General features: G+C 51.1%; 7 protein-coding genes across 7 annotated transcripts; 2 read left to right on the plus strand and 5 right to left on the minus strand.

The window, feature by feature from the left end:
• Positions 1 to 972: 972 nt before the first annotated feature.
• Positions 973 to 1984, plus strand: BDQ94DRAFT_153311 (YggS family pyridoxal phosphate enzyme). The gene has a single exon (XM_026768122.1). The coding sequence runs from the start codon at positions 1050 to 1052 to the stop codon at positions 1863 to 1865; it is 816 nt and encodes a 271-aa protein (XP_026620692.1). The 5' UTR covers positions 973 to 1049; the 3' UTR covers positions 1866 to 1984.
• On the minus strand, positions 1985 to 5427 carry BDQ94DRAFT_153314 (AP-2 complex subunit alpha). Its single transcript, XM_026768123.1, has 5 exons — positions 5291 to 5427; positions 4678 to 5218; positions 4281 to 4615; positions 2306 to 4224; positions 1985 to 2249 (listed from the first exon to the last, which is right to left on the minus strand). Exons 2-5 carry the CDS (start codon positions 5127 to 5129, stop codon positions 2142 to 2144), a joined length of 2814 nt encoding a protein of 937 aa, XP_026620693.1. The 5' UTR covers positions 5130 to 5218; positions 5291 to 5427; the 3' UTR covers positions 1985 to 2141.
• Positions 5428 to 5779: 352 nt separating this feature from the next.
• BDQ94DRAFT_153318 (putative copper resistance protein Crd2) lies at positions 5780 to 7121 on the minus strand. The gene is made up of 4 exons (XM_026768124.1): positions 6735 to 7121; positions 6547 to 6642; positions 6154 to 6493; positions 5780 to 6094 (listed from the first exon to the last, which is right to left on the minus strand). The coding sequence occupies exons 1-3, from the start codon at positions 6892 to 6894 to the stop codon at positions 6417 to 6419; spliced, it is 333 nt and encodes a 110-aa protein (XP_026620694.1). The 5' UTR covers positions 6895 to 7121; the 3' UTR covers positions 5780 to 6094; positions 6154 to 6416.
• Positions 7122 to 8052: 931 nt separating this feature from the next.
• Positions 8053 to 10654, minus strand: BDQ94DRAFT_153321 (homeobox domain-containing protein). Its single transcript, XM_026768125.1, has 5 exons — positions 9787 to 10654; positions 9592 to 9729; positions 9394 to 9526; positions 8889 to 9339; positions 8053 to 8832 (listed from the first exon to the last, which is right to left on the minus strand). The coding sequence occupies exons 1-5, from the start codon at positions 10380 to 10382 to the stop codon at positions 8462 to 8464; spliced, it is 1689 nt and encodes a 562-aa protein (XP_026620695.1). The 5' UTR covers positions 10383 to 10654; the 3' UTR covers positions 8053 to 8461.
• A 635-nt stretch (positions 10655 to 11289) lies between these two features.
• On the minus strand, positions 11290 to 12419 carry BDQ94DRAFT_153322 (uncharacterized protein). Its single transcript, XM_026768126.1, has one exon. It carries the CDS (start codon positions 12084 to 12086, stop codon positions 11772 to 11774), a length of 315 nt encoding a protein of 104 aa, XP_026620696.1. The 5' UTR covers positions 12087 to 12419; the 3' UTR covers positions 11290 to 11771.
• A 3065-nt stretch (positions 12420 to 15484) lies between these two features.
• BDQ94DRAFT_153323 (uncharacterized protein) lies at positions 15485 to 17003 on the plus strand. The gene is made up of 2 exons (XM_026768127.1): positions 15485 to 16415; positions 16743 to 17003. The coding sequence occupies exons 1-2, from the start codon at positions 16224 to 16226 to the stop codon at positions 16920 to 16922; spliced, it is 372 nt and encodes a 123-aa protein (XP_026620697.1). The 5' UTR covers positions 15485 to 16223; the 3' UTR covers positions 16923 to 17003.
• A 2265-nt stretch (positions 17004 to 19268) lies between these two features.
• On the minus strand, positions 19269 to 21871 carry BDQ94DRAFT_109852 (THO complex subunit THO1/HPR1). The gene is made up of 7 exons (XM_026763540.1): positions 21577 to 21871; positions 21409 to 21487; positions 21237 to 21355; positions 20493 to 21179; positions 20290 to 20439; positions 19921 to 20234; positions 19269 to 19864 (listed from the first exon to the last, which is right to left on the minus strand). The coding sequence occupies exons 1-7, from the start codon at positions 21814 to 21816 to the stop codon at positions 19438 to 19440; spliced, it is 2016 nt and encodes a 671-aa protein (XP_026620698.1). The 5' UTR covers positions 21817 to 21871; the 3' UTR covers positions 19269 to 19437.
• Positions 21872 to 22066: the final 195 nt, after the last annotated feature.

Genomic DNA, 22066 nt, shown 5'->3' on the forward strand with positions numbered 1-22066 from the left:
AAGCAAAATCTTCTTCAACCATGGAAGGGAAAGAGGGGGGAAAAAATAAAAAGAAAATGTATTATTAATTATAAATCAGGGGGGGGGGGAGGAAGAAAGTGAGTGTTTGTGTGTTGTGCATCAGGGGGTAAAAGGAATAAACGGACCGGATAGGAATAGCAGCCAACATCCGGCGAGTCGAGGTCCAGGCATCTGTATTTCTTTAGTTTTAGTTCATTATTGTCGGACATAAAAGCCCCGTGTTGGTTGCTAGACCGCTCCGAAAGAGAGAGAGGGACGGCGACTATTGCTACCCACGAGCTCCTCCTTCAGCCGAGATAGTCAACACTAATGGTCTCGGAAGACTAATAGTCCCTTGACGAAATGGAGCCGGATGGAGTCGATGGAAATTGGCAGTGGGTTCAGAGAGACGAAGGTCTGACTGACAGCCCCCGGGCGGCGGTTTTGGGAAACCCAAACCGGACTTCTAGTGCGATCTACCGGCAGAAAGTGTGTTGAGAAAAAAAAAAAAAAGAGGGGTGAAAGGGGAGGGAGGGGGTAAGGAGCAACGTGTGGCTTTGTCGTTGCACGCTGAGAGATCTGTAGGGGAGGGAATAATGACATCAAAGAGTGCATACAAAGTAGCAAAAGAACAAGAGGAGTAGATCATCCAGACACACACACGTAACCTCGAACTTTAACCCATGGCTTCAACCTTCAATCTGCAGAATGACGACACGACTGATTGATTACTGATTCGTGATTAGTTAATCTTATGATCTAACCAACCAACCGACCAACCAAGCTTAGTTAGCACGAACTGCCCCTCTTAGTCAGCCACGTGCTTTTCGGAACAATAAAGCCGAATCCGAATTGAACCTCACTATATCACGTGTAGCACTAGCACCAAAAGCAGACTAGCGTGGTAGCTCTTGCATCGGCCCGAATCAATCTTATCACTACATTCCACTTCTACCTCAGCTAAAGTACTCTCTCTCTCTGTAACCTTCTATTCATCCCCACAAACCACAGATACATACACCTCCCAAAGGGGACAGGCAAAAAGCATCATGGCCACCCCAATTCGGCCCTCCACCCCCACCCGCACCACCACCCTCCTCACCAACCTCGCAACCGTAACAGCCCGCATCAACACCGCAACCACCTCGTCTCCAAAGTCCACCCCGCCCCGCCTCGTCGCCGTCTCCAAACTCAAACCCGCCAGCGACATCCTCACCCTCCACACCAACCCATCCGCTCACCAAACCCACTTCGGCGAAAACTACCTCCAAGAACTCCAAGAGAAAGCCCGTCTCCTCCCCACTACCATCAAATGGCACTTCATCGGCGGCCTCCAGAGCAACAAATGCGTGACTCTTGCGCGGGATACCCCCGCGCTCTGGGCCGTCGAGAGCGTAGATAGTACCAAGAAGGCGTCGTTGCTGGATAAAGGGTGGGGGGAGAGGAGTGCTGAGGTAAAGGAGACGAATCATGAGGAGAGGTTGCGGGTGTTCGTGCAGGTGAATACCTCGGGGGAGGCGAATAAGAGTGGGGTGGAGCCGGGCGATGGCGCGCTGGAATTGTGTCGCTTTATTAGGGATAAGTGTCCCCGGTTGCGGTTGCAGGGAGTTATGACCATCGGGGCCATTGCCAGGTCGAAGGCCACGACGCCGGACAACGAGAATGAGGATTTTGTGTGTTTGAGGGAGACGAGGGATCGGGTGGTCAAGGAGCTGGGGTTGCTCGGGGAGGAAGCCGCGTTGGAATTGAGTATGGGTATGAGTGAGGATTTCGAGGGCGCTATTGCTCTGGGTAGTGATGAGGTCCGCGTTGGGACCACTATCTTTGGGGATAGGCCGCCTAAGGATCAGGCCAGGGTGGTTTGAGTTCATTTCCAACAGGGGTTACGATTCACGACCTGTTTTATATGCATCACCATCATACGTCTTTCTGGGATGATGAAAAAGAGATGGAAGAGGAAGGGGGTAAAAAAAACAAGACAGTAACTTCGACTGCTGCCTGTACATTAAGATGAAAGAAAAGAACAAGCGTCCCGCATGTCCCAGGTATATATGTGCGATATCAATAATAAATACACCTCCGCCCACTGCCACCTGGCGGAGTACGAAGAATCAAACATGCAGCATGACACGCCCCCAGCATCATCGCCCACTGTCTCCTCGCTCTCCCTGCGACAGTTTTTGCTCCATCTGCTTGGCCAATGCCTGCGGCACCGCTTCCTGTGTCGCGCGGATCGTGATTCGATACATCTAAGTCATACAGTCAGCTCTTACTCCTTGCACTCTTTGACAGGGAAACAACTTACCGATCTCTCATAGTTGGGCTCCAGTCGCAGGAGACAGCCCGTCTTGCCCTCAGCAAACTGGTACACCGCGCAGCCTACAATGTTCTTCGGATTCGGATCCACGTTGTCCAGGATCTTCCACCCAAAGCCTTCCACCACTCGTCGTGTAAACGCCTCTCCGATTTCCTTGTGTCGCGCCGTAACGCCAAATGTATTCTGTGCCTCCAGCGGGCCCCCACCAATCTGCCGCCAGCGCTTGAAGAAATCTTCCGCTGACAACGCCGACGGCTCCATGTATCGATGCATGAGAATAGGCAGCTGTAACGTGTACGCCTGAAGCGCTCCCGCAAGATATGAAATGCGGATCGTCGGCGCTTCCGTAAACGGCCCGCGCCCCTCAACCAAGAACGTCTGCTGCGTCTGACCCACGGCAGGCACTGATGGATCGGGAAGACTCTTCGTGTCAATTTTCAGGTTCGGTGCGGCCGGGTTATCCACCGTCGTGGTGAGGGACCCGATAGAGTAGGACGACTTGTTAGAGATGTATATCTTCACCACACCCATATGCCCCCGGTACTCGGAACGCAGGCCAACTTGAATCTGCGCATCCTCGAACAGCACACCTTCATCGCCAAAGTAGAGTCGGTTGTACCCGATATCCCAGTCCGGTGTGAGATGAGCCGCACTGGCCATGTTCGGCGGCGGACCTGATGGGGCGCTAAGATCCAGTCCTGCTAGGTCACCCGACGCCCCCGACGTGGCTGTCGTGCCATTGGCCCCGGTCTTGTGGCCATTGACGATGGTGGTGAAGCTACGCTTCAGTCCCGTATTCTGTGCCATGAGCACCTCTTGTTTGTCGGCGTTCGCATCCTTGCCGCCTACAACCCATGTCTTCTTCTCTGTCGTGCCGGCCGTCTTCTGGTGCAGCCGAGAGAGCAGGATCGACGCGCGCTCCGAGAAGGGCGGCATCTCATCACACACCGTTCGCAGGAGATCATCGGTGGGAAGCGTCGCCAGCGACAGGTATTCAAAAGCACGCTGCTGCAATTCAGAATCGGGGGAGTGGCTATACAAACGGAATATGTGCAGAAGTTGGGGTTTAATCTCGGGGAAGAGGTTGACAAATTTGACAAAGGAGGAGAGGATCATGGCTCGTGTCGTGTCGGTGCTGGTGATCATCTTCGCTTGCAGCGCCAGGAACTGCTCAATGGGACTGGAGCCTTGATTGTCGGCGATCAGATGGCCAAATTCACCCAGAACATAACATCCGATCTTTACCAAGCTCTCGTGACAATCAGTCTTCAGATATCCAAGCAGGTTGTGTGCTGCATAAGCCTGCAACTCTTCGTTGTTGGTCACGATCTGGATAACTCGTTGCCACACTTCCTCGTTGACGTGATCTCCAGCCAGCGACAAGAGCTTGAGGGTCATGTCAATATACCACTGCGCGTCGGTAGCATACTTCTCAGTGAGAATAGCGACCTTCAGCACCATCTCCTCGCGGATGGCATAGTCGGCCGTCTGAAGGTAGCGCAGTAGCTCGTTCACAATCGGACCGGCGTTTGTGGTGTCACACATACTATAGACCAAATCCAGACCTTTGCGTCGAACACTGATATCGCGGTCCCGGAGCGATCCGAGAATGATGTTTTGGTGCTTTTTGATAGGATCTAGAGTCTCGGCCCGAGCCGCGAAATGCGTCATGGCTTCCAACCCCAAGTACCGCACATTCGTCTCTCGCGACTGAATGTATTTTCCAAGACGTGCAGATATTTGCAACATAAGGCTGTGCTCGGTATCAAGGTGGATGAGGAGGTTGATCGCCTCAAAAAGAACGGCATTTTGGGCGTTGTTCTGCTGGACATTCTTCGGTGCATCCATGGCCAAGTTCATGATCTGCTGCAAAGACTCGCGGATAATCTCGCGGACATGGCTATCCTCTGTTCACTTGTTTAGTGGTGCACATAGAGCCGATGATGATACATGAAAGGCATACCTGACGGGGGATAGTACTGCAGCAACCGCAACAGCTTGACCTGGATCCAAGGACATGGCACACGGTAGTAAAGGTAGTCGGAGGCAATGTCGTTATCCACCACTATCCTTTTCAGGCGATGTGCGGCCTTGACGTAGCAACCTTTGTACTCGTCGGGTTTATCCTGGGCCAATGCCATTACAAGCGAGGTGACCGAAAGCGTAACACCCATATCGGGATCATCCATCAAGGAGATTATCCGCTCCGCCCAAGCGTTCTGTACAATGTCGGGGAACTTGCGATACAATCGAAGGAGAGTCAGCGCAGCCTTCTTCTTGACGAAGGCCTTGGAGGTACTAGATCCCGGTCAGCCAGACATGCAAAAAGCCGACAACAGAAGGACCGTAGAGGCACTCACGGGCTAATCAGGAGCCGATGGACATCTGTCGAAAGCGCTTCGCCCATTTCTCTTCCACCGACGTTCGCAACCGCGTGCAAGGCCAGACAGTTGTTCAGCTCATTGTGATCTAACAGGTCCTTCCGTATGCTGTTGACAACCAGGTGGAGCAGTTCATGCTGCTCGTGTAAAAAGAGAGTGACCGCCAGGTAACCGATCTGCTTTTCGGAGTATTTGTTGGAAGAAATAAGGTTCACGGCCTCCAGGTGACCGAAGTCGACGTCGTAGCCTTGAATATACACGTAGAGCAACTTGCAGACGTATTTCTTCTTCTGATAACCATTTAGACTGCCGCCCTTGAACTTCTGCCGAATGTTGGCCAATTCCTTGTTCACTCGCTTCTCTTCGAGTTCGCGCGCTCTTGCATTTCGCAAGTCGGCGATGAACTGAACCAAGCCTCGCATAGACGACATGTTGACCGATGTAGCATATGGTGTGACAAGAATTAAAGATCAATTATTAGAGTGGGAAATCGAATCGTGAGGTGTCGGATCTATCGTTCCTGAACTTCACGGTGTCATGTAAGCGCAAACACCACGCTAGTGAAATTCCTCCGAATGAGTGTATGTCATACAATCATGTCCAGTCCCTCCTTTCGGGTTGTTCGTTGTCAATTCCGCTTTAGTGGCTATGGTGCATGGAGCATGGCGCAAGGGCAATGGTGAGCCAAATGGAGGAGCCGAGATCTGGAGGGGGGGGGTGGCCTTTCGGAGAACGCGCAACAGGGGGGAGGGTGGGACAGACAGTCGAATCGCGAATCGAGGGGTAGGTGGGACTGTCTAGGGAGTTGGAAGAGCAGAAAGATGGTGAGAAGCCGGTAGATGGCTCCGATCAGAACGTCGAGCTCTATGGGACAGGGACAAGCAGAGACGTAGAGGCAGTCCGGCAGCGGAAAGGAGGGAGAACGAGACCCTTTTGGCCCAGGAGGGAAAGCTGCCTCAGCCACTTCCGCGGGCGATCCGGCGGAGATCGGGATTAATGTTGTTGCGCTGTGGCGGTGCACATGTCAACCCCGTTTATAGAATAGGAGCTGCAGCTTATCATTCTGATGGAAAAAAGAAGGCAAAGTATTGTTTCTTCCAGATTTCTATACTTGTTAATTGATTAATTTCCTATCTTTACTACTACGACTGTGACGTTAACTTCAAACGCCCATCACGCCCGAGTTGTATTTGAACTCAGGGGGATGGTTCCTGATCTATAGGAACCTTATCGGATTCAAGGCACTGCGATCGGGTGGGGGTACTGCAGCAAAGACATCACTCCGCAGACTGATGAATTCCTTCCTCCCTGCCATTTTCACTTCCGTTCTTGGCTTTAATCAGACTTGTTCCTCTTGCATGTCGATGAGATCAATCGCCATGCTACGGAGGACGAAGTCAGTAAATCTTTTAGGGACACTCCTCCACTCATCTCCCCACTAACATCGGGTTTCAGACAGTCGTCGCATTAGGTATAATTCTAAGATACAATTCGACTCTTCGGCACTAATACTGCGTAATCTCTCGCTTCCCCTTGAGAATAGCCCATGGCAATGCAAAATAACCCAGAATCAAACACCCACGCAACCATGAAGCCGGTCAATCTCAGCCTCCCGAAAACTCCGTAATGAACACCGATCACCCCATGGAACATGCAATTCAGTAACGGCCAAGAACAATTTGATCATCAATTTCCACACAAAGGTGCAGGAGTGGATTTTAAGCCCGAGTGGTGAAGTCAGTCTCAAGACCAACAGCAGCGTCAATAGCGCTGGCCTTCTCACAGGTGCAAGAAGCTAAAGTCTTTGTTAGCTCAGATTCCTCTCGGAAGTACACACTCAGGACTTACTGGAAGACCTCTTGCCACATGGGCAGGCTGCTCCCGTCACCGGGTGGTTCTCAGTTGCCGAACGTTCACAGGTACATTCTCCGGCAGGACGAGCTCCTGGCGATGATGTTAGCGAGTGGTCCGCAGAAGCACCAGACTCGAATGATTATCTGTCTCAAGTCTGATTGAACAGGGAGGGAACGACTTACTGCAAGAGCATCGGGCGCCGCTCACGGTGTTCTCGGTCGAAGCCTTGTTGCACGTGCAGTGGAGGGCGTTCTGCTTGCCGCAGGAGCACTTGGCCTGGGCAGCGCAGACACAGCTGCCATCACCAGAGGTCTTGCAGCAGGTGGAGGAAGGGTGGACCATTTTGACTGGATGTTGGTTTGACTGGGGAGAAGTAAGGCGACGGAGACCCGGTGTTGTATAGAGGGATAATATATGACGTAATCAAGGACGGAGCGGAGACTAAGTATCAATCCTTCCAAGGATGCACGAAGAACGTTTGCGATCAAATATAGCACGAAAAGTATCTGATAGAGAGAAGCGATTCAGATGAAATCCAAGGCAGAGAAAGATCCGGATGATTTATTCTGAAGAATTGAAGACGATGGGGTTGTAGCAGGAATTTATACTTGCCACAATCGACTTCTGCTGAACAGCGGATCGGGCGCGATTAGCAATGTCCGCGCTCTGATTGGCCCGGACGGGGACGATCGCGGACTGCTGACCATCTCGAAGCATCAGACATTGCCTTTCGCCCTCTTCTGATTCGATAATGCAACCCAGTATGGATCGATGGTCGGCAAGACAGATCGCTTGCGTTTGTAATCTACGAGCGTAGAGTGGTGGTAGCATGATTGCTTACTTTCCAGTTCTCCTGCAATCCTGAGCGCTGTCATTGGATCATCTGCCTCCATCAGAAGAAGCACCGCAACATGATAGAAGCGCACGCTCATTGGTCGCTGTAGAACTATTATGGTACAGAATGATATCACCCAGTTGGCACAGCATACTCACTTTGTTGTTCAAGTTTCCCCCCCCCCCCCCCCCCCCCCCCCCCCCCCCCCCCCCCCCCCCCCCCCCCCCCCCCCCCCCCCCCCCCCCCCCCCCCCCCCCCCCCCGCACCCCCCCCCCCCCCCCCCCCCCGGGCACTAGGCAATCAATCACCCAGCCAGTGGGTGTCCCAAACTCCCATCGATGGTCGATCCGGGAACAAGCACCGACTGCTGGATCGACGCGGGAGCGACGGTATATCTCCCGAGCAGTCGAATGTAGACTCTCTGCGGCGCTTACTAAGACCTGAATGTATAAGGCTACAGTAGTCACGGGGGTAGCTAAGGGTGGAGACGAAATACCAGAAAGGCAGACTTTGAGAATGCAACGTTTGCCGGCTGTTGCCAGTAGCTTGTATAACCTTTTAAAAATTATCAACTAGAATTTAATATCCATGTACAGGTGTAAACCGACGGCAACCTCCTTGGCCCCTCCCAAAAAAATAAACACAAGCTAGGTGGGCAGTAAGACCGGAGAAAAAAAAAAAAAAAAAAGAAAGAAACAGCAAAGGAATGCAAGCAGCCCGCCTAGAAGAATCCAAAATAAGAGAAGATTGGAGAGAAAACAGGCTGAAATCAGACGCCACTAATGACCCGCCCAAGAAAAGCTGATTTTGGAAGATACATGCATTTTTCCGCCTCCGAGATAATATAAAATGCAAGGGAAGAGGAAGCGGCTGAGAAAGAAAAGTCGCAAGGATAGGAAGGAGAAAAGAGATTAGGAGATGATAGTCTGGCTCCTTTAATGGGGTCAAAGCCAGGAGCCAAAAGGAATGTAAGTGTCCGCAGCCGATTATATGAGGATGGATTTCCGCAAGGATTATGGGATGTACTGCGGTCGAAGAATGGTATGGGGCTTCCATTTCCACAGAAACCCTGCATTATAGGTAATTCGCGTATTCGAAAGTTTGGCCGCCAAACTTGGCCCTGGCTGGGTCTATTAGCTGTGGAGGATGGTTCATTCGGTCTTCGGCGGAGGTCGTAACGGCTCCCGGAGTGGTATCGGAAGGAAATGAGGCGGGAAGGCTCATGCTGGAAGCATTGGCTTGCGAGTATGGCATTGCGTGGCTGATGCCGTATGGATGATGGTCGTATGAGTAGGATCGGTAGTCAGGCGCATCTGAGACTGGCACGGATTGTAGAGCAGGCATCTGCCGTCCATGTTGCTGTAAATGAGAGTTTATTTCCATGCCACCATATCCCTTAGGAGCTGGCATGGCCAAGGAAGAATGATAGTTAGGTATTTGCTGGTCTGATGCCGAGAAATGTCAGTTCACTACTCATCATGGCTCTAGAGCAATAACATACGGTGACTATCCACGTTGTAGTGGATTGACTGATCGGGTGGACCCGTGGGTGACACGGAGCCCTCTAGCGCCCGCTGATGATCGTATCCAACGACCATGCCGTTAGCTGGCCGACCCAATGCATAGTCAACTGGACGGCGACCATACGCCATGCTGGGATGGCTCAATGGCTCCACTCCAGGCCTCGAAAAGCGCCCTGGGAAATTGAGCCCGCTATTGAAGGAGGACTCAGAGAAGCTGCTCGATCTGGGAAATGGGAAAGCACTGCGGTTATGTCGGTGTAGGTCTGACAGTGCAGGCCCTCCTCTCCCGGGCATGACTCCAGGTTGAGCATAGCTTTCAAAATGCCTGTCTGCAGCCGCTGAGAAACCGTTTGTTGTTGAAGCTGAACTCAAAGGGGATATAACATAGTCATCATCATTGAGTCGGGGCAGGCCATCTGTGAGTAACATCTTGAAGGAGTTAGAAGCAGGATTACGTGTCAGAAGGGTCCGGGGAGACGCAACTGGTGCCTCTGCTGGTGTTTTATGGTCGAAAGGAGTGCGTAGCACTTGAGTGGTATCGAAATCGTCGGGTAGCGCTCGAGATTTCAGGATACGCTCTCGGTCGTTGCTGGTAAGCCGCTTGAGTTTGGCTCGTCTGCCACATATGTGTTAGTGATCATGTATCGAGTGGCCTCTGGAAATGTAAAATGTGGGTAATACCTATTCTGGAACCAAACCTGGACCTGCCGTGGCGTCAGACCGGGGATCTCTTTCGACAGTCGTTCTCGGTGGGCGGCATCGGGATGTGCCTGACGTGTGAATTCACTCATCAGGAATCGAGTTTGGTTGTGAGTAAGTCTACAGTGAAGCGTTAGCGTGAAACACAGGCTCTGATGAAATCAACCATTTGCTTACCGAAAACGCTTCATCTTTTTCTTCTCACTTTTAGAATCTGAGGACTGTTTCTTGTCACCGCCTATTGACGATCCTGCTCCATCATCCGAGGAGAGCATGTCGGCGTCACCATCATCCTTCTCCTTTTCATGCTGCACTGTAGCTTCCCTTTCCTTTTTCTCCGGCGTCGTTTGGGTTGTAACCCGAGGACTGGCTGTCTCTTGGGGCCTTGGAAGCTGAAGTTCGTCGTGACCGTGCTTCTCCAACTTCACACGGGAAGCATCGCCATTCGTCTCTGTGTGTCGATTCTCACGATTGTCGACAGACGCGGGCCCTGTAGAGCGCTGTACCGGGCTCGATATATTCGGCGGAGCCGCAGCTGTGAAGGCATTTTCAGCCTTGAGCACAAGTGGTTGCATACCGGTAGTAGATGGCTTGGTTGGCTCGCCTTCCTTTTCCCACGACCCGGGCAGCCTGGACGGCAGGGCCCTCGGTCTTGACGATGCTTGCTCACTGTTCCAGGAAGCTGTCGACCAATGATTTGTTATGGCGGGCAAATGAGAAGTGGAAGGTGGCGACAACGAGGACAACCAGACACACGGTCCGCTGATTGACATGATAGAAGTAGAAGTCTGCTATCCTCAAGAGTATCACAACGAGGCAGGTCTAGTGCAGGTAGGTCCGAAAGGACAGAAAGATCCGGTGCACCGCTGTATAAAACTGACTATGGATAGAAGCTGCGACCAGGATCGCAGCCAAGGGAGAGTAGGGTGGGTCTGCACGAGCAGTCGGGGCGCTTGCTGAAGAAGCGCAGGATCTCCGAGCCGTGGACCGCGAGATGAAAGACGGAGGGAAGCAGAGAATAAGAACCCGTTGGCCGGTCCTCTGCGGAAACTTAGGGAGTACGGAGTAAGGAGACAGAGAACAGATGGACACAAGGCAGGGTTGGCTGTGCTGATAGTAGTGAGGGTTGTGGACAAGCCGCCACAGATGAACCACGCTGCTCTCCGACTTTAGACTGTTCCCCTTGACTTGCCCCCCGAAACGATAAAGGAGAATCTCGGCCACCGCTGGGACCAACGACGAACGGCAAGAAATGAAGGTCGATCCCTTTGCTGGGTCCTGGGATACGGCCGGGGCGGGGGGGAGGGATACACTACCGGACGGTGGGTAGAAGGTTATAGAGCAGATTAACCCGTGCTTAGCCCAAGCCGGAAACAAAAGCACGATCACGGTAATGGAAATAACGCAGGGCGTTAGACAAACGAAAGGCCTTCGTCACAGCCAACCAGAGATCCACTTTCAGGTTGGCCACCAAAAGAAAACAACACCACAATCACCGTCGTCGTCGTCTTCGGGCTAAAGATGCAGCAGAAGGGCACACGACGGAAGGGTTCGTCGGTGGATGAGTGTCGGACCTCTGGAGGAACGAATGGCCTTCAGTCCTGGATACAGGGTGTATTGGCCAACGATAGGCAGATGCTTGATGCTAACGCGGAGGAACAAACTCAAAAAAAAGAGTGTGTGGGAAATTGAGGGGGGAAATAAAAATAAAATAAAATAAATAAAAACGAATAGAGAGAAATAAGATAAAGGAACGAGCGTCAGAAAACAGGAAATTGGATTGAACGGGCCACAGCTTAGATGTTCGGTACACGAAGATCTGGCACCATACTACAAGTGTCAACCCAACTTAATTCCCCAGAGGTAGGTAGGTGTACATCTGGCTCAGAGCCGAAAGGGAGTGAGGGAGAGAGAGAGAACGAGAGAGCAATGGAAATAATGGGAAGAAGGAAACGGGGATCGGAGATGTTTCCAGGTTTGACCAGCTCCCAGCCCAGTGCCCTAGTAGATCGCAGGACGACTAGTAGTGTACCCCTCTGGGCTAGACAGCAGAACCAGCAGTAGTAGTATGCCCGGAGGTTGTCATCGGACGGACTGGCCAACGAAGGTGCTTATGATCACCACGCCTTTTTGAGACCAGGAGGTGGTCCGCAGCTTGAACGTCACGGAGGGGGTTGAGAAGACTGTGAGCTGTGCCTTACAATTCGATAGGGGTTTGAACCACGGTTGCGAAGCCGCGTTCGATCTGATATGGAGGACAGACGGGAGGAGAAGAAAGGAAAATTGAAATAAAATGGAAAATAAAATAAAATAAAACAAATAAAATAAAAATCAAAAATCAAAAATCGAAATTCGAAATTCGAAATTCGAAACAAATCAAAATGAATAAAATTAAGGTGGAAGACGGGAAGAGATCGAGGATGGCATGTGCAGTGGGTATCATGGATGGAAAGGACAGCAACATCACGGTACATCATTAAAATAAAAGTGGCGAACTGATAATCCACAAGAGGCCAAACCGACTCGGACAAACCTGAATAACAGCCCTGTACACGGTAATTCAGAGGCTAGACAAGAGGACCAGCTCGTGATCGTTCATGAGCGAGTTGCTTCTTCAGTCCAGGTAACGGGTAAATCTCTCATGCATGGAGTGGACGAAACAACCATCGACCGTTTCCAGTAATCTCCATCCGGCATACTCTATTGCTCGTAAATTTTCCGACGTGGAACCGGCAACCCCGTCCGCGGTCCATTGCATCCCACCGTGCGGGTCAGTGGGAGTCTGGGACGCTGAGATTTCCCTAGCTCAGAATCCGCAAACCAGCGTGTGCTTGTCAGCCAACCGCGGCCTCTCAAGGGGCAATACTGCCTATTACTGAATACTAGACCCTGGTCGCCGGGCTGGAGCCTGTCCTGAGTCATCCGAGACAACCGTCCCTGCTACAGAAGCGGCGGCAGTAGGCACACCATGTGGGAGACTTAGTCTACCGACAGCACTAGTCGGGCGTTGGCTCCATAATCCGCCGGACACCGGTCATGGATCGAGGCAGACGGATTAGGTTCGGAGCCACTTAGCGAACTATCCGCCACCAGCCAGGGAAGACGTTCAGGTGATTTGTTGGAGATGCATGGGAGTCCGAGCTGACGGATGAGCCTTTAAGGAGCCAAGAAAGATAAACAGGGGTCAGGGATTTAAATTGAAAGGGGTGTTGAGTTTGAACAACACAATTAAAGGTAATAAAGTCCAGGAACAACCCTCCTTCAACAGGGGCAAACGACGTAGACTGGCGCAAAGTGGCTATGGTGGAGGCCGGCAGCCATGGAGTGATAACAGCTCCTCTCTTCATGGGACCGATTTGCATGATCCTGGATAGCGTAGCTGTCACCCATCCTAGGTGCTGACATGGATCAGACAGATGATGATGATAGTAGTAGTAATAGTGGCATGTCTGTACGGAGTAATTGCTACACAGGTCAGGAAGTGCATTTCCGTCGGTCCCACTGCGCCAAACGGACGGGCAGGACAGAGTACCGACGAAGTACAAACTTCGTAAACATGGTACGTGGAGTTGTCGAAGGGATGACTATCTTGTGTTGGCAGTCCAAGGACTGGCAAATGGGGCTGACCTGGTTCGACGGCCTCTTTAACCCAAGGAAGCTTAGACAGGGAAGAAGAGAGGAGAGGGGGAGAAGGGGGGGGGGGTGGAAGAGGAGAGAGGTATTGTTGGGTGGGTGAAAGGATGGATGGATAGGCAGGGTTTGCGGAGAAACCGATGAATATTGTCTCCGAGAATTCGAACCTTTCGCGGCCGAAGTAGAAGCGGTACGGCGAATTGCAGCAGCAGTCGCGCCGTAGTGGTTAGCGCCAGTGGACTGGCTAGAGACTAGCGTGGCTGTTAGGATCCTGAGGAACGAGGCTGGAATGCACCGGAACGCCAGTCAGGGCCACCAGGCGGACCTTGCACCAGGCGAGCTGAACGGACTTTGAACCGAGCGTGACGCTAAAAGCCTTGCAGTCAACGGTTGTCGACCGTGGCGGATTTCATGTGCCCTCTCCACCGGCAGAAGAAAAGAGGGGTGGAAATTCTGGGAAAGAGACAGACGGATTGGAAGTGGGAGGCCCTCCTACTCCACTTCAGACGCTTGTATGAAACAACCCGGGTGATATTCGGCAGGGAAAAGGGAAAAGAAAATCACTGAGGGAGGAAGGTATAGAAAGTACCTACCTAGTCGGGACTTACTTTTAGGAACAAGAAGTAATGGAAGGGGGGACAGAGTAGCATCTATACAGATGATCCGAGCGGGGGGTGGGCGATGGAAGACCGAAGGAAGATGGGAGGAGGAGGAAGTCGGTTCAGTTTTTTGGGTGGGAAAAAGCAAGTGGTGAACTTCCACAGGCTGGCTGGCTGCAGGGAAGTGGAAGGAGAAGGAGCGATGGGTGGGGTCACGGGCGAATGAGACGGCAGAACAATGTGACCCGAGTACCTTGGTCTAACTGAAAGTAGATTGGTATAGATACTCTTACTAGTAAGTACCTGCTAGTAACTAAGTAGTAGTATTGTACTGGCTGGCTGTACTGGAGGTATCTCCCAGGATTTACTACTACTAGTCTACTATTACTACAGTTACTGATAGGTGTTCAGTACTACCACCAAGGAACCTATCTGCAACTTACCTAGGCAGTATAGTGAACCTTCCATGAATGAACAGGGTAAAAAGGGGATCCAAGTATTCGTAATTTTTACCTAAAATGGCTCTAGAGCTGTGACTATGTTTCTGTTAGATTCTGTGGGGAAAAGGAAAATTTGAAGAAATTGCAAAAGACACCTAATTAATCATTTTTTGATTGATTAGATGGACGACGACAGGAACTGAGACGGGAACATATTGCACTAGATATTAGGAATATTCTGATCGAGTCCTTATCATGATCATGTCTGCCGCAGGTACGGAGGATACTCTCCTCCGATCAATTACAAGGAATTACCAGAAAAGATTAAATAAATATAATCCATCTAGCCAATAGGCTGCTTGATCGGAAGGTGATCAAAAGAAATGACAAAATTGGAGGAGGGGAAAAGACTAAGGAAGAAAGAAAGACAAAAAGGCACCACCGCAGGGACAGGGACAAGACGGCCATTGAATGATTCCGACAGGTGGAAATCTCCACTGGTGGGTCGACGGGGTGCGCAACCAAGTCCGTCTTTACTAGCCTTAACTACTTACCACTTCCTACAAAGTAGTACTCTTACTAAAGAGTAAGGATGGATACAATCAGCAGGGCGTCTGCCGCCTTCATTGGCCCAAGGTAATTTCGCCGATAATCAGACAATCAACAATGGATCATTATCATCCAGATGAAGGGTGACTGGTGGAATTCCAACTGAAGTTGTTCTGACTTGCTTCATTCATTTCAATTGCCTTCTGCAGGCGCTTTACTAGTACGTAGTATCGGAGCCCTGTAGTGCCACCTGCCTCGGTAGATAAGAGTATTCACAAGATACGGAGCAACTACTAAAAACCAGGAAAAACACAGCCTGGCGAACAGTTGGTTGTGTTTTACTTCAAAATGCAAAATGCACTCTTGAATCTACCGATTTCAATGGATTGGTGATTCATTTAGGATATTATATAGCTGGCTGCTGATTGAGCATCAAACCCTCCAATGACCTAGAATTTACTACCACGCAGCAGAGTAGTCTCGGAAGGTTTCAATCCGATATGATCGTTAGGTTATCCTGGCTTATGCCGATCAATGACGCACGTTTTATAGGCATCGGCTACGTAGAGGGAATATCTACAAGACTCAGCAGACAGGTTCCTATAGGGAAAGTACGGAGTACGCCGGAGTATTTGATACATCGACATCTGCAAGGCGTGCATGATGCATTCATGAATCAGATTCAGTACCGACCTGGTCGCAACGATAGGTCAAAGCTGAGAGGATAACAATTGGTGTGGTAGCCAATTAGATACTTGGGATGTTGCAAAAACATAATTGAGTGGAAGAAAAAAGAAAAGCAAAAAGGAATTATTTTCTCAACATTAATCAGTGACCAAGGAAATCCAATCTTTTGGGACCCAAAGAAGCGGGGGCGAAAGGGAAATGAGCAGAAGCGATCTTAGTAGGGAACAATAATAGGGCTGTATTGAAACAAGAAAAATCAGCAGATTAGTGCGCTTGTCATGAGTAAGTAGATAGTACGCAGTACTAAGTCTACAACGTAGATGTCTGGCAGCAAGTGTATCAGGTCCTGCTTTGTCTCAAACGAGACACGGCATAAGGCGATGCCTCCCCTGACTCTGGGAATACTGAACGCTGGACTATGAACTGACGCAAGCAAAACTGAAAGGCCCAGATAATGTGAATCAGATCCCGCGCGATGGTTTGCCCGTGGAAAAAGTATTATGCCTGGAAGGCAGGGTTTGCTCCTGCTTTCGTGGGCATCGACTAAAAAGCAGGCTGTGTGGAAAGAGTGCGTCGTCGTGTTTCAACCCCAACCTTAGATAGGAAAGACCGAGGCTTAGGGATCCAGAGTGTAATTTCTTCTTTCTGTCGGAGCTCGCTTGAGAGTTCGGCCGCATCCTATAGCATCATCAAATCTGGCTTGTTCATGACGATGATTCGGCCGGCCGGGCCTGCATCATGCATTACCCTCTCCGAAATTTCGCTTTCCCTCTTTACTGTTCTCAATCAACTCTGGCCCTTTTCTCCTACTGGCTTAACTGCGAAGGACCGATCTGCTGGACCCTCAGCTCCTGCTGGCTGGATAGTGGATCCCTCGCGATTCTGCGATCTCGAAGTCCTATTATTCACAGTAGGCTTTCGAATTAGCATCTCGGGAAAGACCTGGTGTGGATAATCCATGGCATGATCCTTCAGCTCAGCACGGGAGCCGCCACCCACTGCGGTAGCGAAAGGTTGAGACTGGAGGGGGGAAGAAGAGGGCCATCGTGGGCAGTGGATCGAAGCTCCAGAAGAGGATCCAGCTGAGCCCGTCTCTGAGCCATGAGCCTTTTCACCTTTTTCGACGTGTAGCAAGCTGGCAACGGTGCGGGGAAAGAAGATCCCAAAGCAAATCGCGGCCGATCGAGCGAACCGAGTGGATGCGAGGAGATTGGGGAGGACCAACTTTAATTTCTCTCCCAAGGCTTTTCAAGTCATGAAAAACGCCATCGCGGGCCCCTTCAATTTTACCTGGAGCACCGACAAGAGGGCTTCCCAAATCACGGGAGTTAATAATGATCATATTATTGTTATCGATCGTGAAGGATGGGCGCCAGATGGAACGAAGGGAAGGAGGAGCAGATAGACTAGTCTCCTCTCCAACTTGGGCTAGTGACCATTCTAGGAACGGCGGTGGATAAGCGCCAATGCCTTCCATTACGCAAGCCTCGCGGGGGCCGCCGTCAACAAGTTTCGAATACCACGCACAAATTAAAATTAACTTAAGACATTGTATGGCTGGAGTGGATAGGAACGGCTGGGTTGACCTGGGTCGGCTCGCCATGCTCACTCATCTCATGGTAATTATCTACTTTGCCGTTTCGTGAGGTCGGAAAGTTGCAACAATGGCATTCATTAACCACAATGATGATGGCAGCAGTTCAACAGCGAGCAGGAGACAACGACGACGACAACAACACCAACAAAAACAATAATAATCAACTCTCCAGTACAATTGCATGACTCGGGTCGCTACCGGGATCCATACCCTAGTCTAATCGAAGCCAGGTTCCGGAAGCCATCCATACTTTTCCATGGCTCCAGCGCATCTGGTCCGTGCGGGTCATTATCGGCTTTAACATGAAACATCGTTTACAACGGGATTCCATGGGACCGTTCATGGGGCCTCCTTGGTCATCTCACTGTCTTCGATAAGTCCATGTGCCCAATTCCTCTCAACTCCCTTCACCCCCCTGAGACATACGCGTATTGGACTTGCAATCTAGTACGGAGATAGATGGTACTCATATTAATGAAGTGAAGAGTTCATCCACACAATGACAGAAAAGGGGGCTGGAAAAGGGGAAGCATGGGAAAGTGACAATGAAACCGAGAGACACTGAACACACGTACGATCGGTAACGATGTCGTGGATATGAAATCATGACTCTCAGGGCCGTGATCCGGTCAGTATTTTGACGTCTATGCTCCAGCCATCATCGATCTGGCAGCTCTCACTCGGTAGAACCAGATCCTTGATCCCGGCAAGCCAAGCAGCGGTTATTTTGCTTTATCCGATCATCATCAACCAGTCGGGGTCATCTACTAGTCACTACTCGGTAACTATCTTCTGAGCCGTAGCTGCTGGGTTACTGTGGTATCGCACCGGCCACCAGTACGCTATTTACCCAGTAGTTGCACATCGATCACGACTACTTCTCTAGTCTATACTACACTAGGCAATAAACATACATCGCCTGGTCTGTGGATGTCCCTGGGGTCCGACTGAAAAAAGATGATCGGCCTCACGATCCGTCCAGAAGGACCCTGACGACAAGTCATACACCTAGCCCTTCCCCCAACTGGGCCTCCTCTAATTTTACTAATTGGAGCCAAATGGATAGGTCGTCTTCACACTTGATTGCATTATTGCTCTTTGAAACTTAAGGCAGCATCCTATATGCGCGCACTGGCCCCAGCCATGACACTGCAATCTCGCATGACAGGTTTTTCTCGGGGAAATCCCAACTCCATCCGCGAACCCACAGCGCTGTCAAGCCGTCGTGCACTCCTGTCTCGAACAACAGGACCGAGCTTGATGAGATTATGCAGGAACTCCCCAGTGCAATTAAAGTTGTTGATCAAGGAGGGTTTTGTCCCCTCATAGCTTAAAGCTCTGGGTCACAATCGTCTAAAGGGGTTCTTTCATTATTCAGTACGCTGACTACCCTGAGCACCCGAGGAGGACCCGATGTGGCCACTTGCAGTTGTGCACGCAAATTTGCACGCGCCCTTACTCGAAAGCGTCAGAGGAATCCCCAGTTGCGGCTGCGGTGGATGCCCGGTGACCTTCAATTTCCGGTGGACGACGCTATCAGGCAGTCCCCAGCTTCCCACCTCTTCTTCACCCCCTCCCCTTAATATGCTGGCCGGTTCTGTGCAACACTTGCACCCATCAACGTATCCAGAACACCCCTGAACTATGAAGAATGCAAACAGCAAAGAGGGGAGTGAAGGGGGCTATGCGATGGCCCCGCATGCAGACACAGAAAGGAGGGGCAGGAAAAGACAGCAGGGACAAGAAAGGAAAAGTAGGCGCGAAGGGGCCAACCATAGACGGATGCTGTCCTCGTTGTCGCCACAGACTAGGAGGAATATCTCGAAAGAGGATAGGGTGAGAGTTGGTACCGCTGACTATGAGTGGCTGCTGATGGTCGCAACCAAGTAGGTCCTTGGTGTCTCCTAGTAGAATGACGAAGTCAGGACGGTTGCATGCCAGCCTCAGGACCAGGCGCCGCAGGAGGCCAATCAATCCGACCATCATCCCCGCCGTAATCTCCCAGTTACCCCCTCGTGACTACCACCGCCTTCCTCCCATCCACCTGATCGCACCGTTCATGGCCTCATACTTCTTTCTGACTGGCACTAGGCCAAAGCAATGCAAACGCACTGGCTAAACCTGCAGTGGCTCAGGCAGCCAAGGTGCCTGCAAGGCATCTCTCTTAGTGTCGTGATTCGGTTGCATATACCCAGGACTACCATGGATCACTAACTGCATTGGTTCCAACGCAGGACCGTGTGTGACCCGATCGTCAGAAAGCGTCAGCTAAAAGCCAATCATAATCATGTTCATTGCCCCAGTCACTGCTTTTCATAGAGCGCTAAGTGGCGTTCTTCACATCGTTTGGTTGTTCTGGGGCAGCTGCTTCCACCGAATTAGCTGAAGCCTGTTCAGTGGCAATAGCGGAATTTTCATTTTCGGTGCTGGCAGCTCCATGCTCTTGCCCATGCCCAGTGGACTCGCTTCCCGCTGGTGGCTTCTCCGAGGCTTGAGGTGTACCTTCTAGAGCCTGCGGTGTACCGTCTGACTGCTGGGGGGTCTCGAACAGAATCTTCAGGTTTTTGCCGTCCTCAATCTTCTCAAACTCAGCAAGCTTGCTTTTCGCAGACAGCCGTAGTATGCGCCAGGTTTTGCTCGATTTTGACCGCATGGCATATTCTCTATCCTCTTTCGTCTGTGCGGTGTCAATATCTAACTCGTCGTCCATGATACCCATCATCAAGGAATCGGCAGCAGGGACGGAGAATCTTACGCCGCGTCAGCCCACCGCTAGCGGATAATTCTATGGTTTTGGGGCACCTACCTTTCCGGATCCTTGAGTCTTTCCAGCCCTGCCAGCGATTCACCCTCGGAGAGAAACTTCAGGTCAAGTGACCCCATGGGAGAGGTACGGAGGCGCTTGTTTGCATAGACCTTTGTGGCATGCTCACGAGCGCCTAGGTATTCCGATACAGAAACGGGCGGCCTCTCGATCAACGGACAACCTTCTGCTTTCCAGCGCACCCAGTTCTTGTCCCTTGAAAGAACAGTATCCACCATACGGTAGTAGAATTTACCACCAATACCTTCCTGAAGATATTCCTCGATCGCCTTCCTCATCTTGACAGCCCATTTGGCCTGCTATCATTAGCATTCGTCCTCAACAACGGAACAGCACAAAACAGAGCCTTACGTCATCGTCATGCAATACAAATCCGTAAAGGACAGACTTGTTGGTCAAATCAGCTAGCTTGGCTTTTGCCTTTGGCGTAAGAGAAAGCATGAAATCAAGAAGGATGAGAGCCTGGACAAGTACATGTCTCCTGAATGCTGTGTCATTGACCTGCGATGATGTATTAGTGGACGGTTCGAAGGACTTGGATAAGCGTCACGTACCTCGAGGTCGAACAAATCCCTGCTTGTCAGGTACTTAGGATTGAAGCTGCTCGCGATCTCCTGTCCATCGGTAGTCCGCTTCCGCTTGGTGGACTTTCGAATCTCCTCCGACATTTTGCTGTTGCTCGAGTTCTCGAGGTCTGTGTCCACATTCTTGAAAGCAGAAAGGGTCGCTTCCAGCCCGGTCTTGAATTTGGCAAAATGTTGAGGATCAAACGTCTTGGTCGGAGCAGAGAAGTAAGCCTGCAGGCCCCAGAACATGGGGTACAGATCATCAAGATCCACACCCTTATCCTGAGATTCGTCTTTACTGCTAGGAACGACCACCCGTGGGGTTTTTGGAGGTTCTTGCGCGGGGGTGTGGGATTCGCTCGCAGAGGTTGTTTGAGCTTCACTGTCCTCCTTCAGGCCTTCGGTTGCTGTTGGTGCCTCTTGTTCATCTGACATCTCCACATCCGCATCGGCGACATCCTTTGCGGCAGCCTTGGTAAGTTCATCGTATGTAGTAACATTATCCGTATGGTATTCACCCCGGAGGTTGACAGCACTCTTATCACCGAGGGGGAAGCTCTGGAAGAGGAAGATGAACACGCGCCCGCAGAAGACTGTATCTTCAGCCCGCGAGAGCCGGCGCAGTAACTCGTTGCAGGACCGTAGGATAATTAAGCTCTTTTGCTTGAAATGTTTCTGGGGTGGTGTCAACATATGCGACGTAGGAGATGATGGCCCAACCAGCAAACCTACCTTAGTATTCCGCTCTCTTCGTGATTCTAGATAATCGAACACTTTCCGACAGCCGTCAATGGTTTGGCTGTCAAGTAACTCCTCGCTCAGCCAGAATATTAAGCCGGGCTCACACTGCTCTGCGAAGATGTCAGGGCACCATTCGTAACCAATCAAGCCACCAAAAACCAACCATTATCTGAGAATATTGAAATGATATCGAGTAGATTCCATATGCGGATGAACGAAGGGTCCTCGATCGAAGTAGAAGCCTGCGGCTCAATTCCTGATTAGCCATACTCTTACTTCTGCGACGTTGTTGTAGGATTCGGGATTTGGCTGTTGGGAGGTGATATCATACAAGAAGACTGTAGAACTTCTCCCGGAATGCAATTTCTACAGCAGCAAACTGAGTCTGCTGGCTGAGGCCCTTTGCCAGCTGTTCATCGTCCCCCTGAATGAGCCAAATGGAATCACCGAGCTGCGATTCCGTCAGAGGGGGTTCGATGTGATTGTCCGGTTTGGCACGTTCTGCGCGGTTTAGGAGATCGTCAATCAACCTCCTGTAGGCGTGAATCGCGCCGACATCGACGTCCGCCATGCTTTAGAGCCACAGGACAGAATAAAATGTCGTTGCGAGCGTAGAGAGAGAAAAGGAGGATTGAGTGTTAGAGTGAAGGGGAAGAAAGCAAGCAGGCTGCGGCTCTGCGGGTTCTAGCCGCCGGAGGTTTAACTAAGGAAACTAACAGTATCGACCGACACGCGCGCGCCAGAAGCTTTCCCAATCCCGCCGCCCGCCACGGACCACTTGCGCAGATAAATCGGATCCGCGCCCCCGGAGTCTCTTCAAG

Source organism: Aspergillus welwitschiae (assembly GCF_003344945.1).
Source record: "Aspergillus welwitschiae strain CBS 139.54b unplaced genomic scaffold BDQ94scaffold_54, whole genome shotgun sequence".
NCBI classification, from domain to species: domain Eukaryota; kingdom Fungi; phylum Ascomycota; class Eurotiomycetes; order Eurotiales; family Aspergillaceae; genus Aspergillus; species Aspergillus welwitschiae.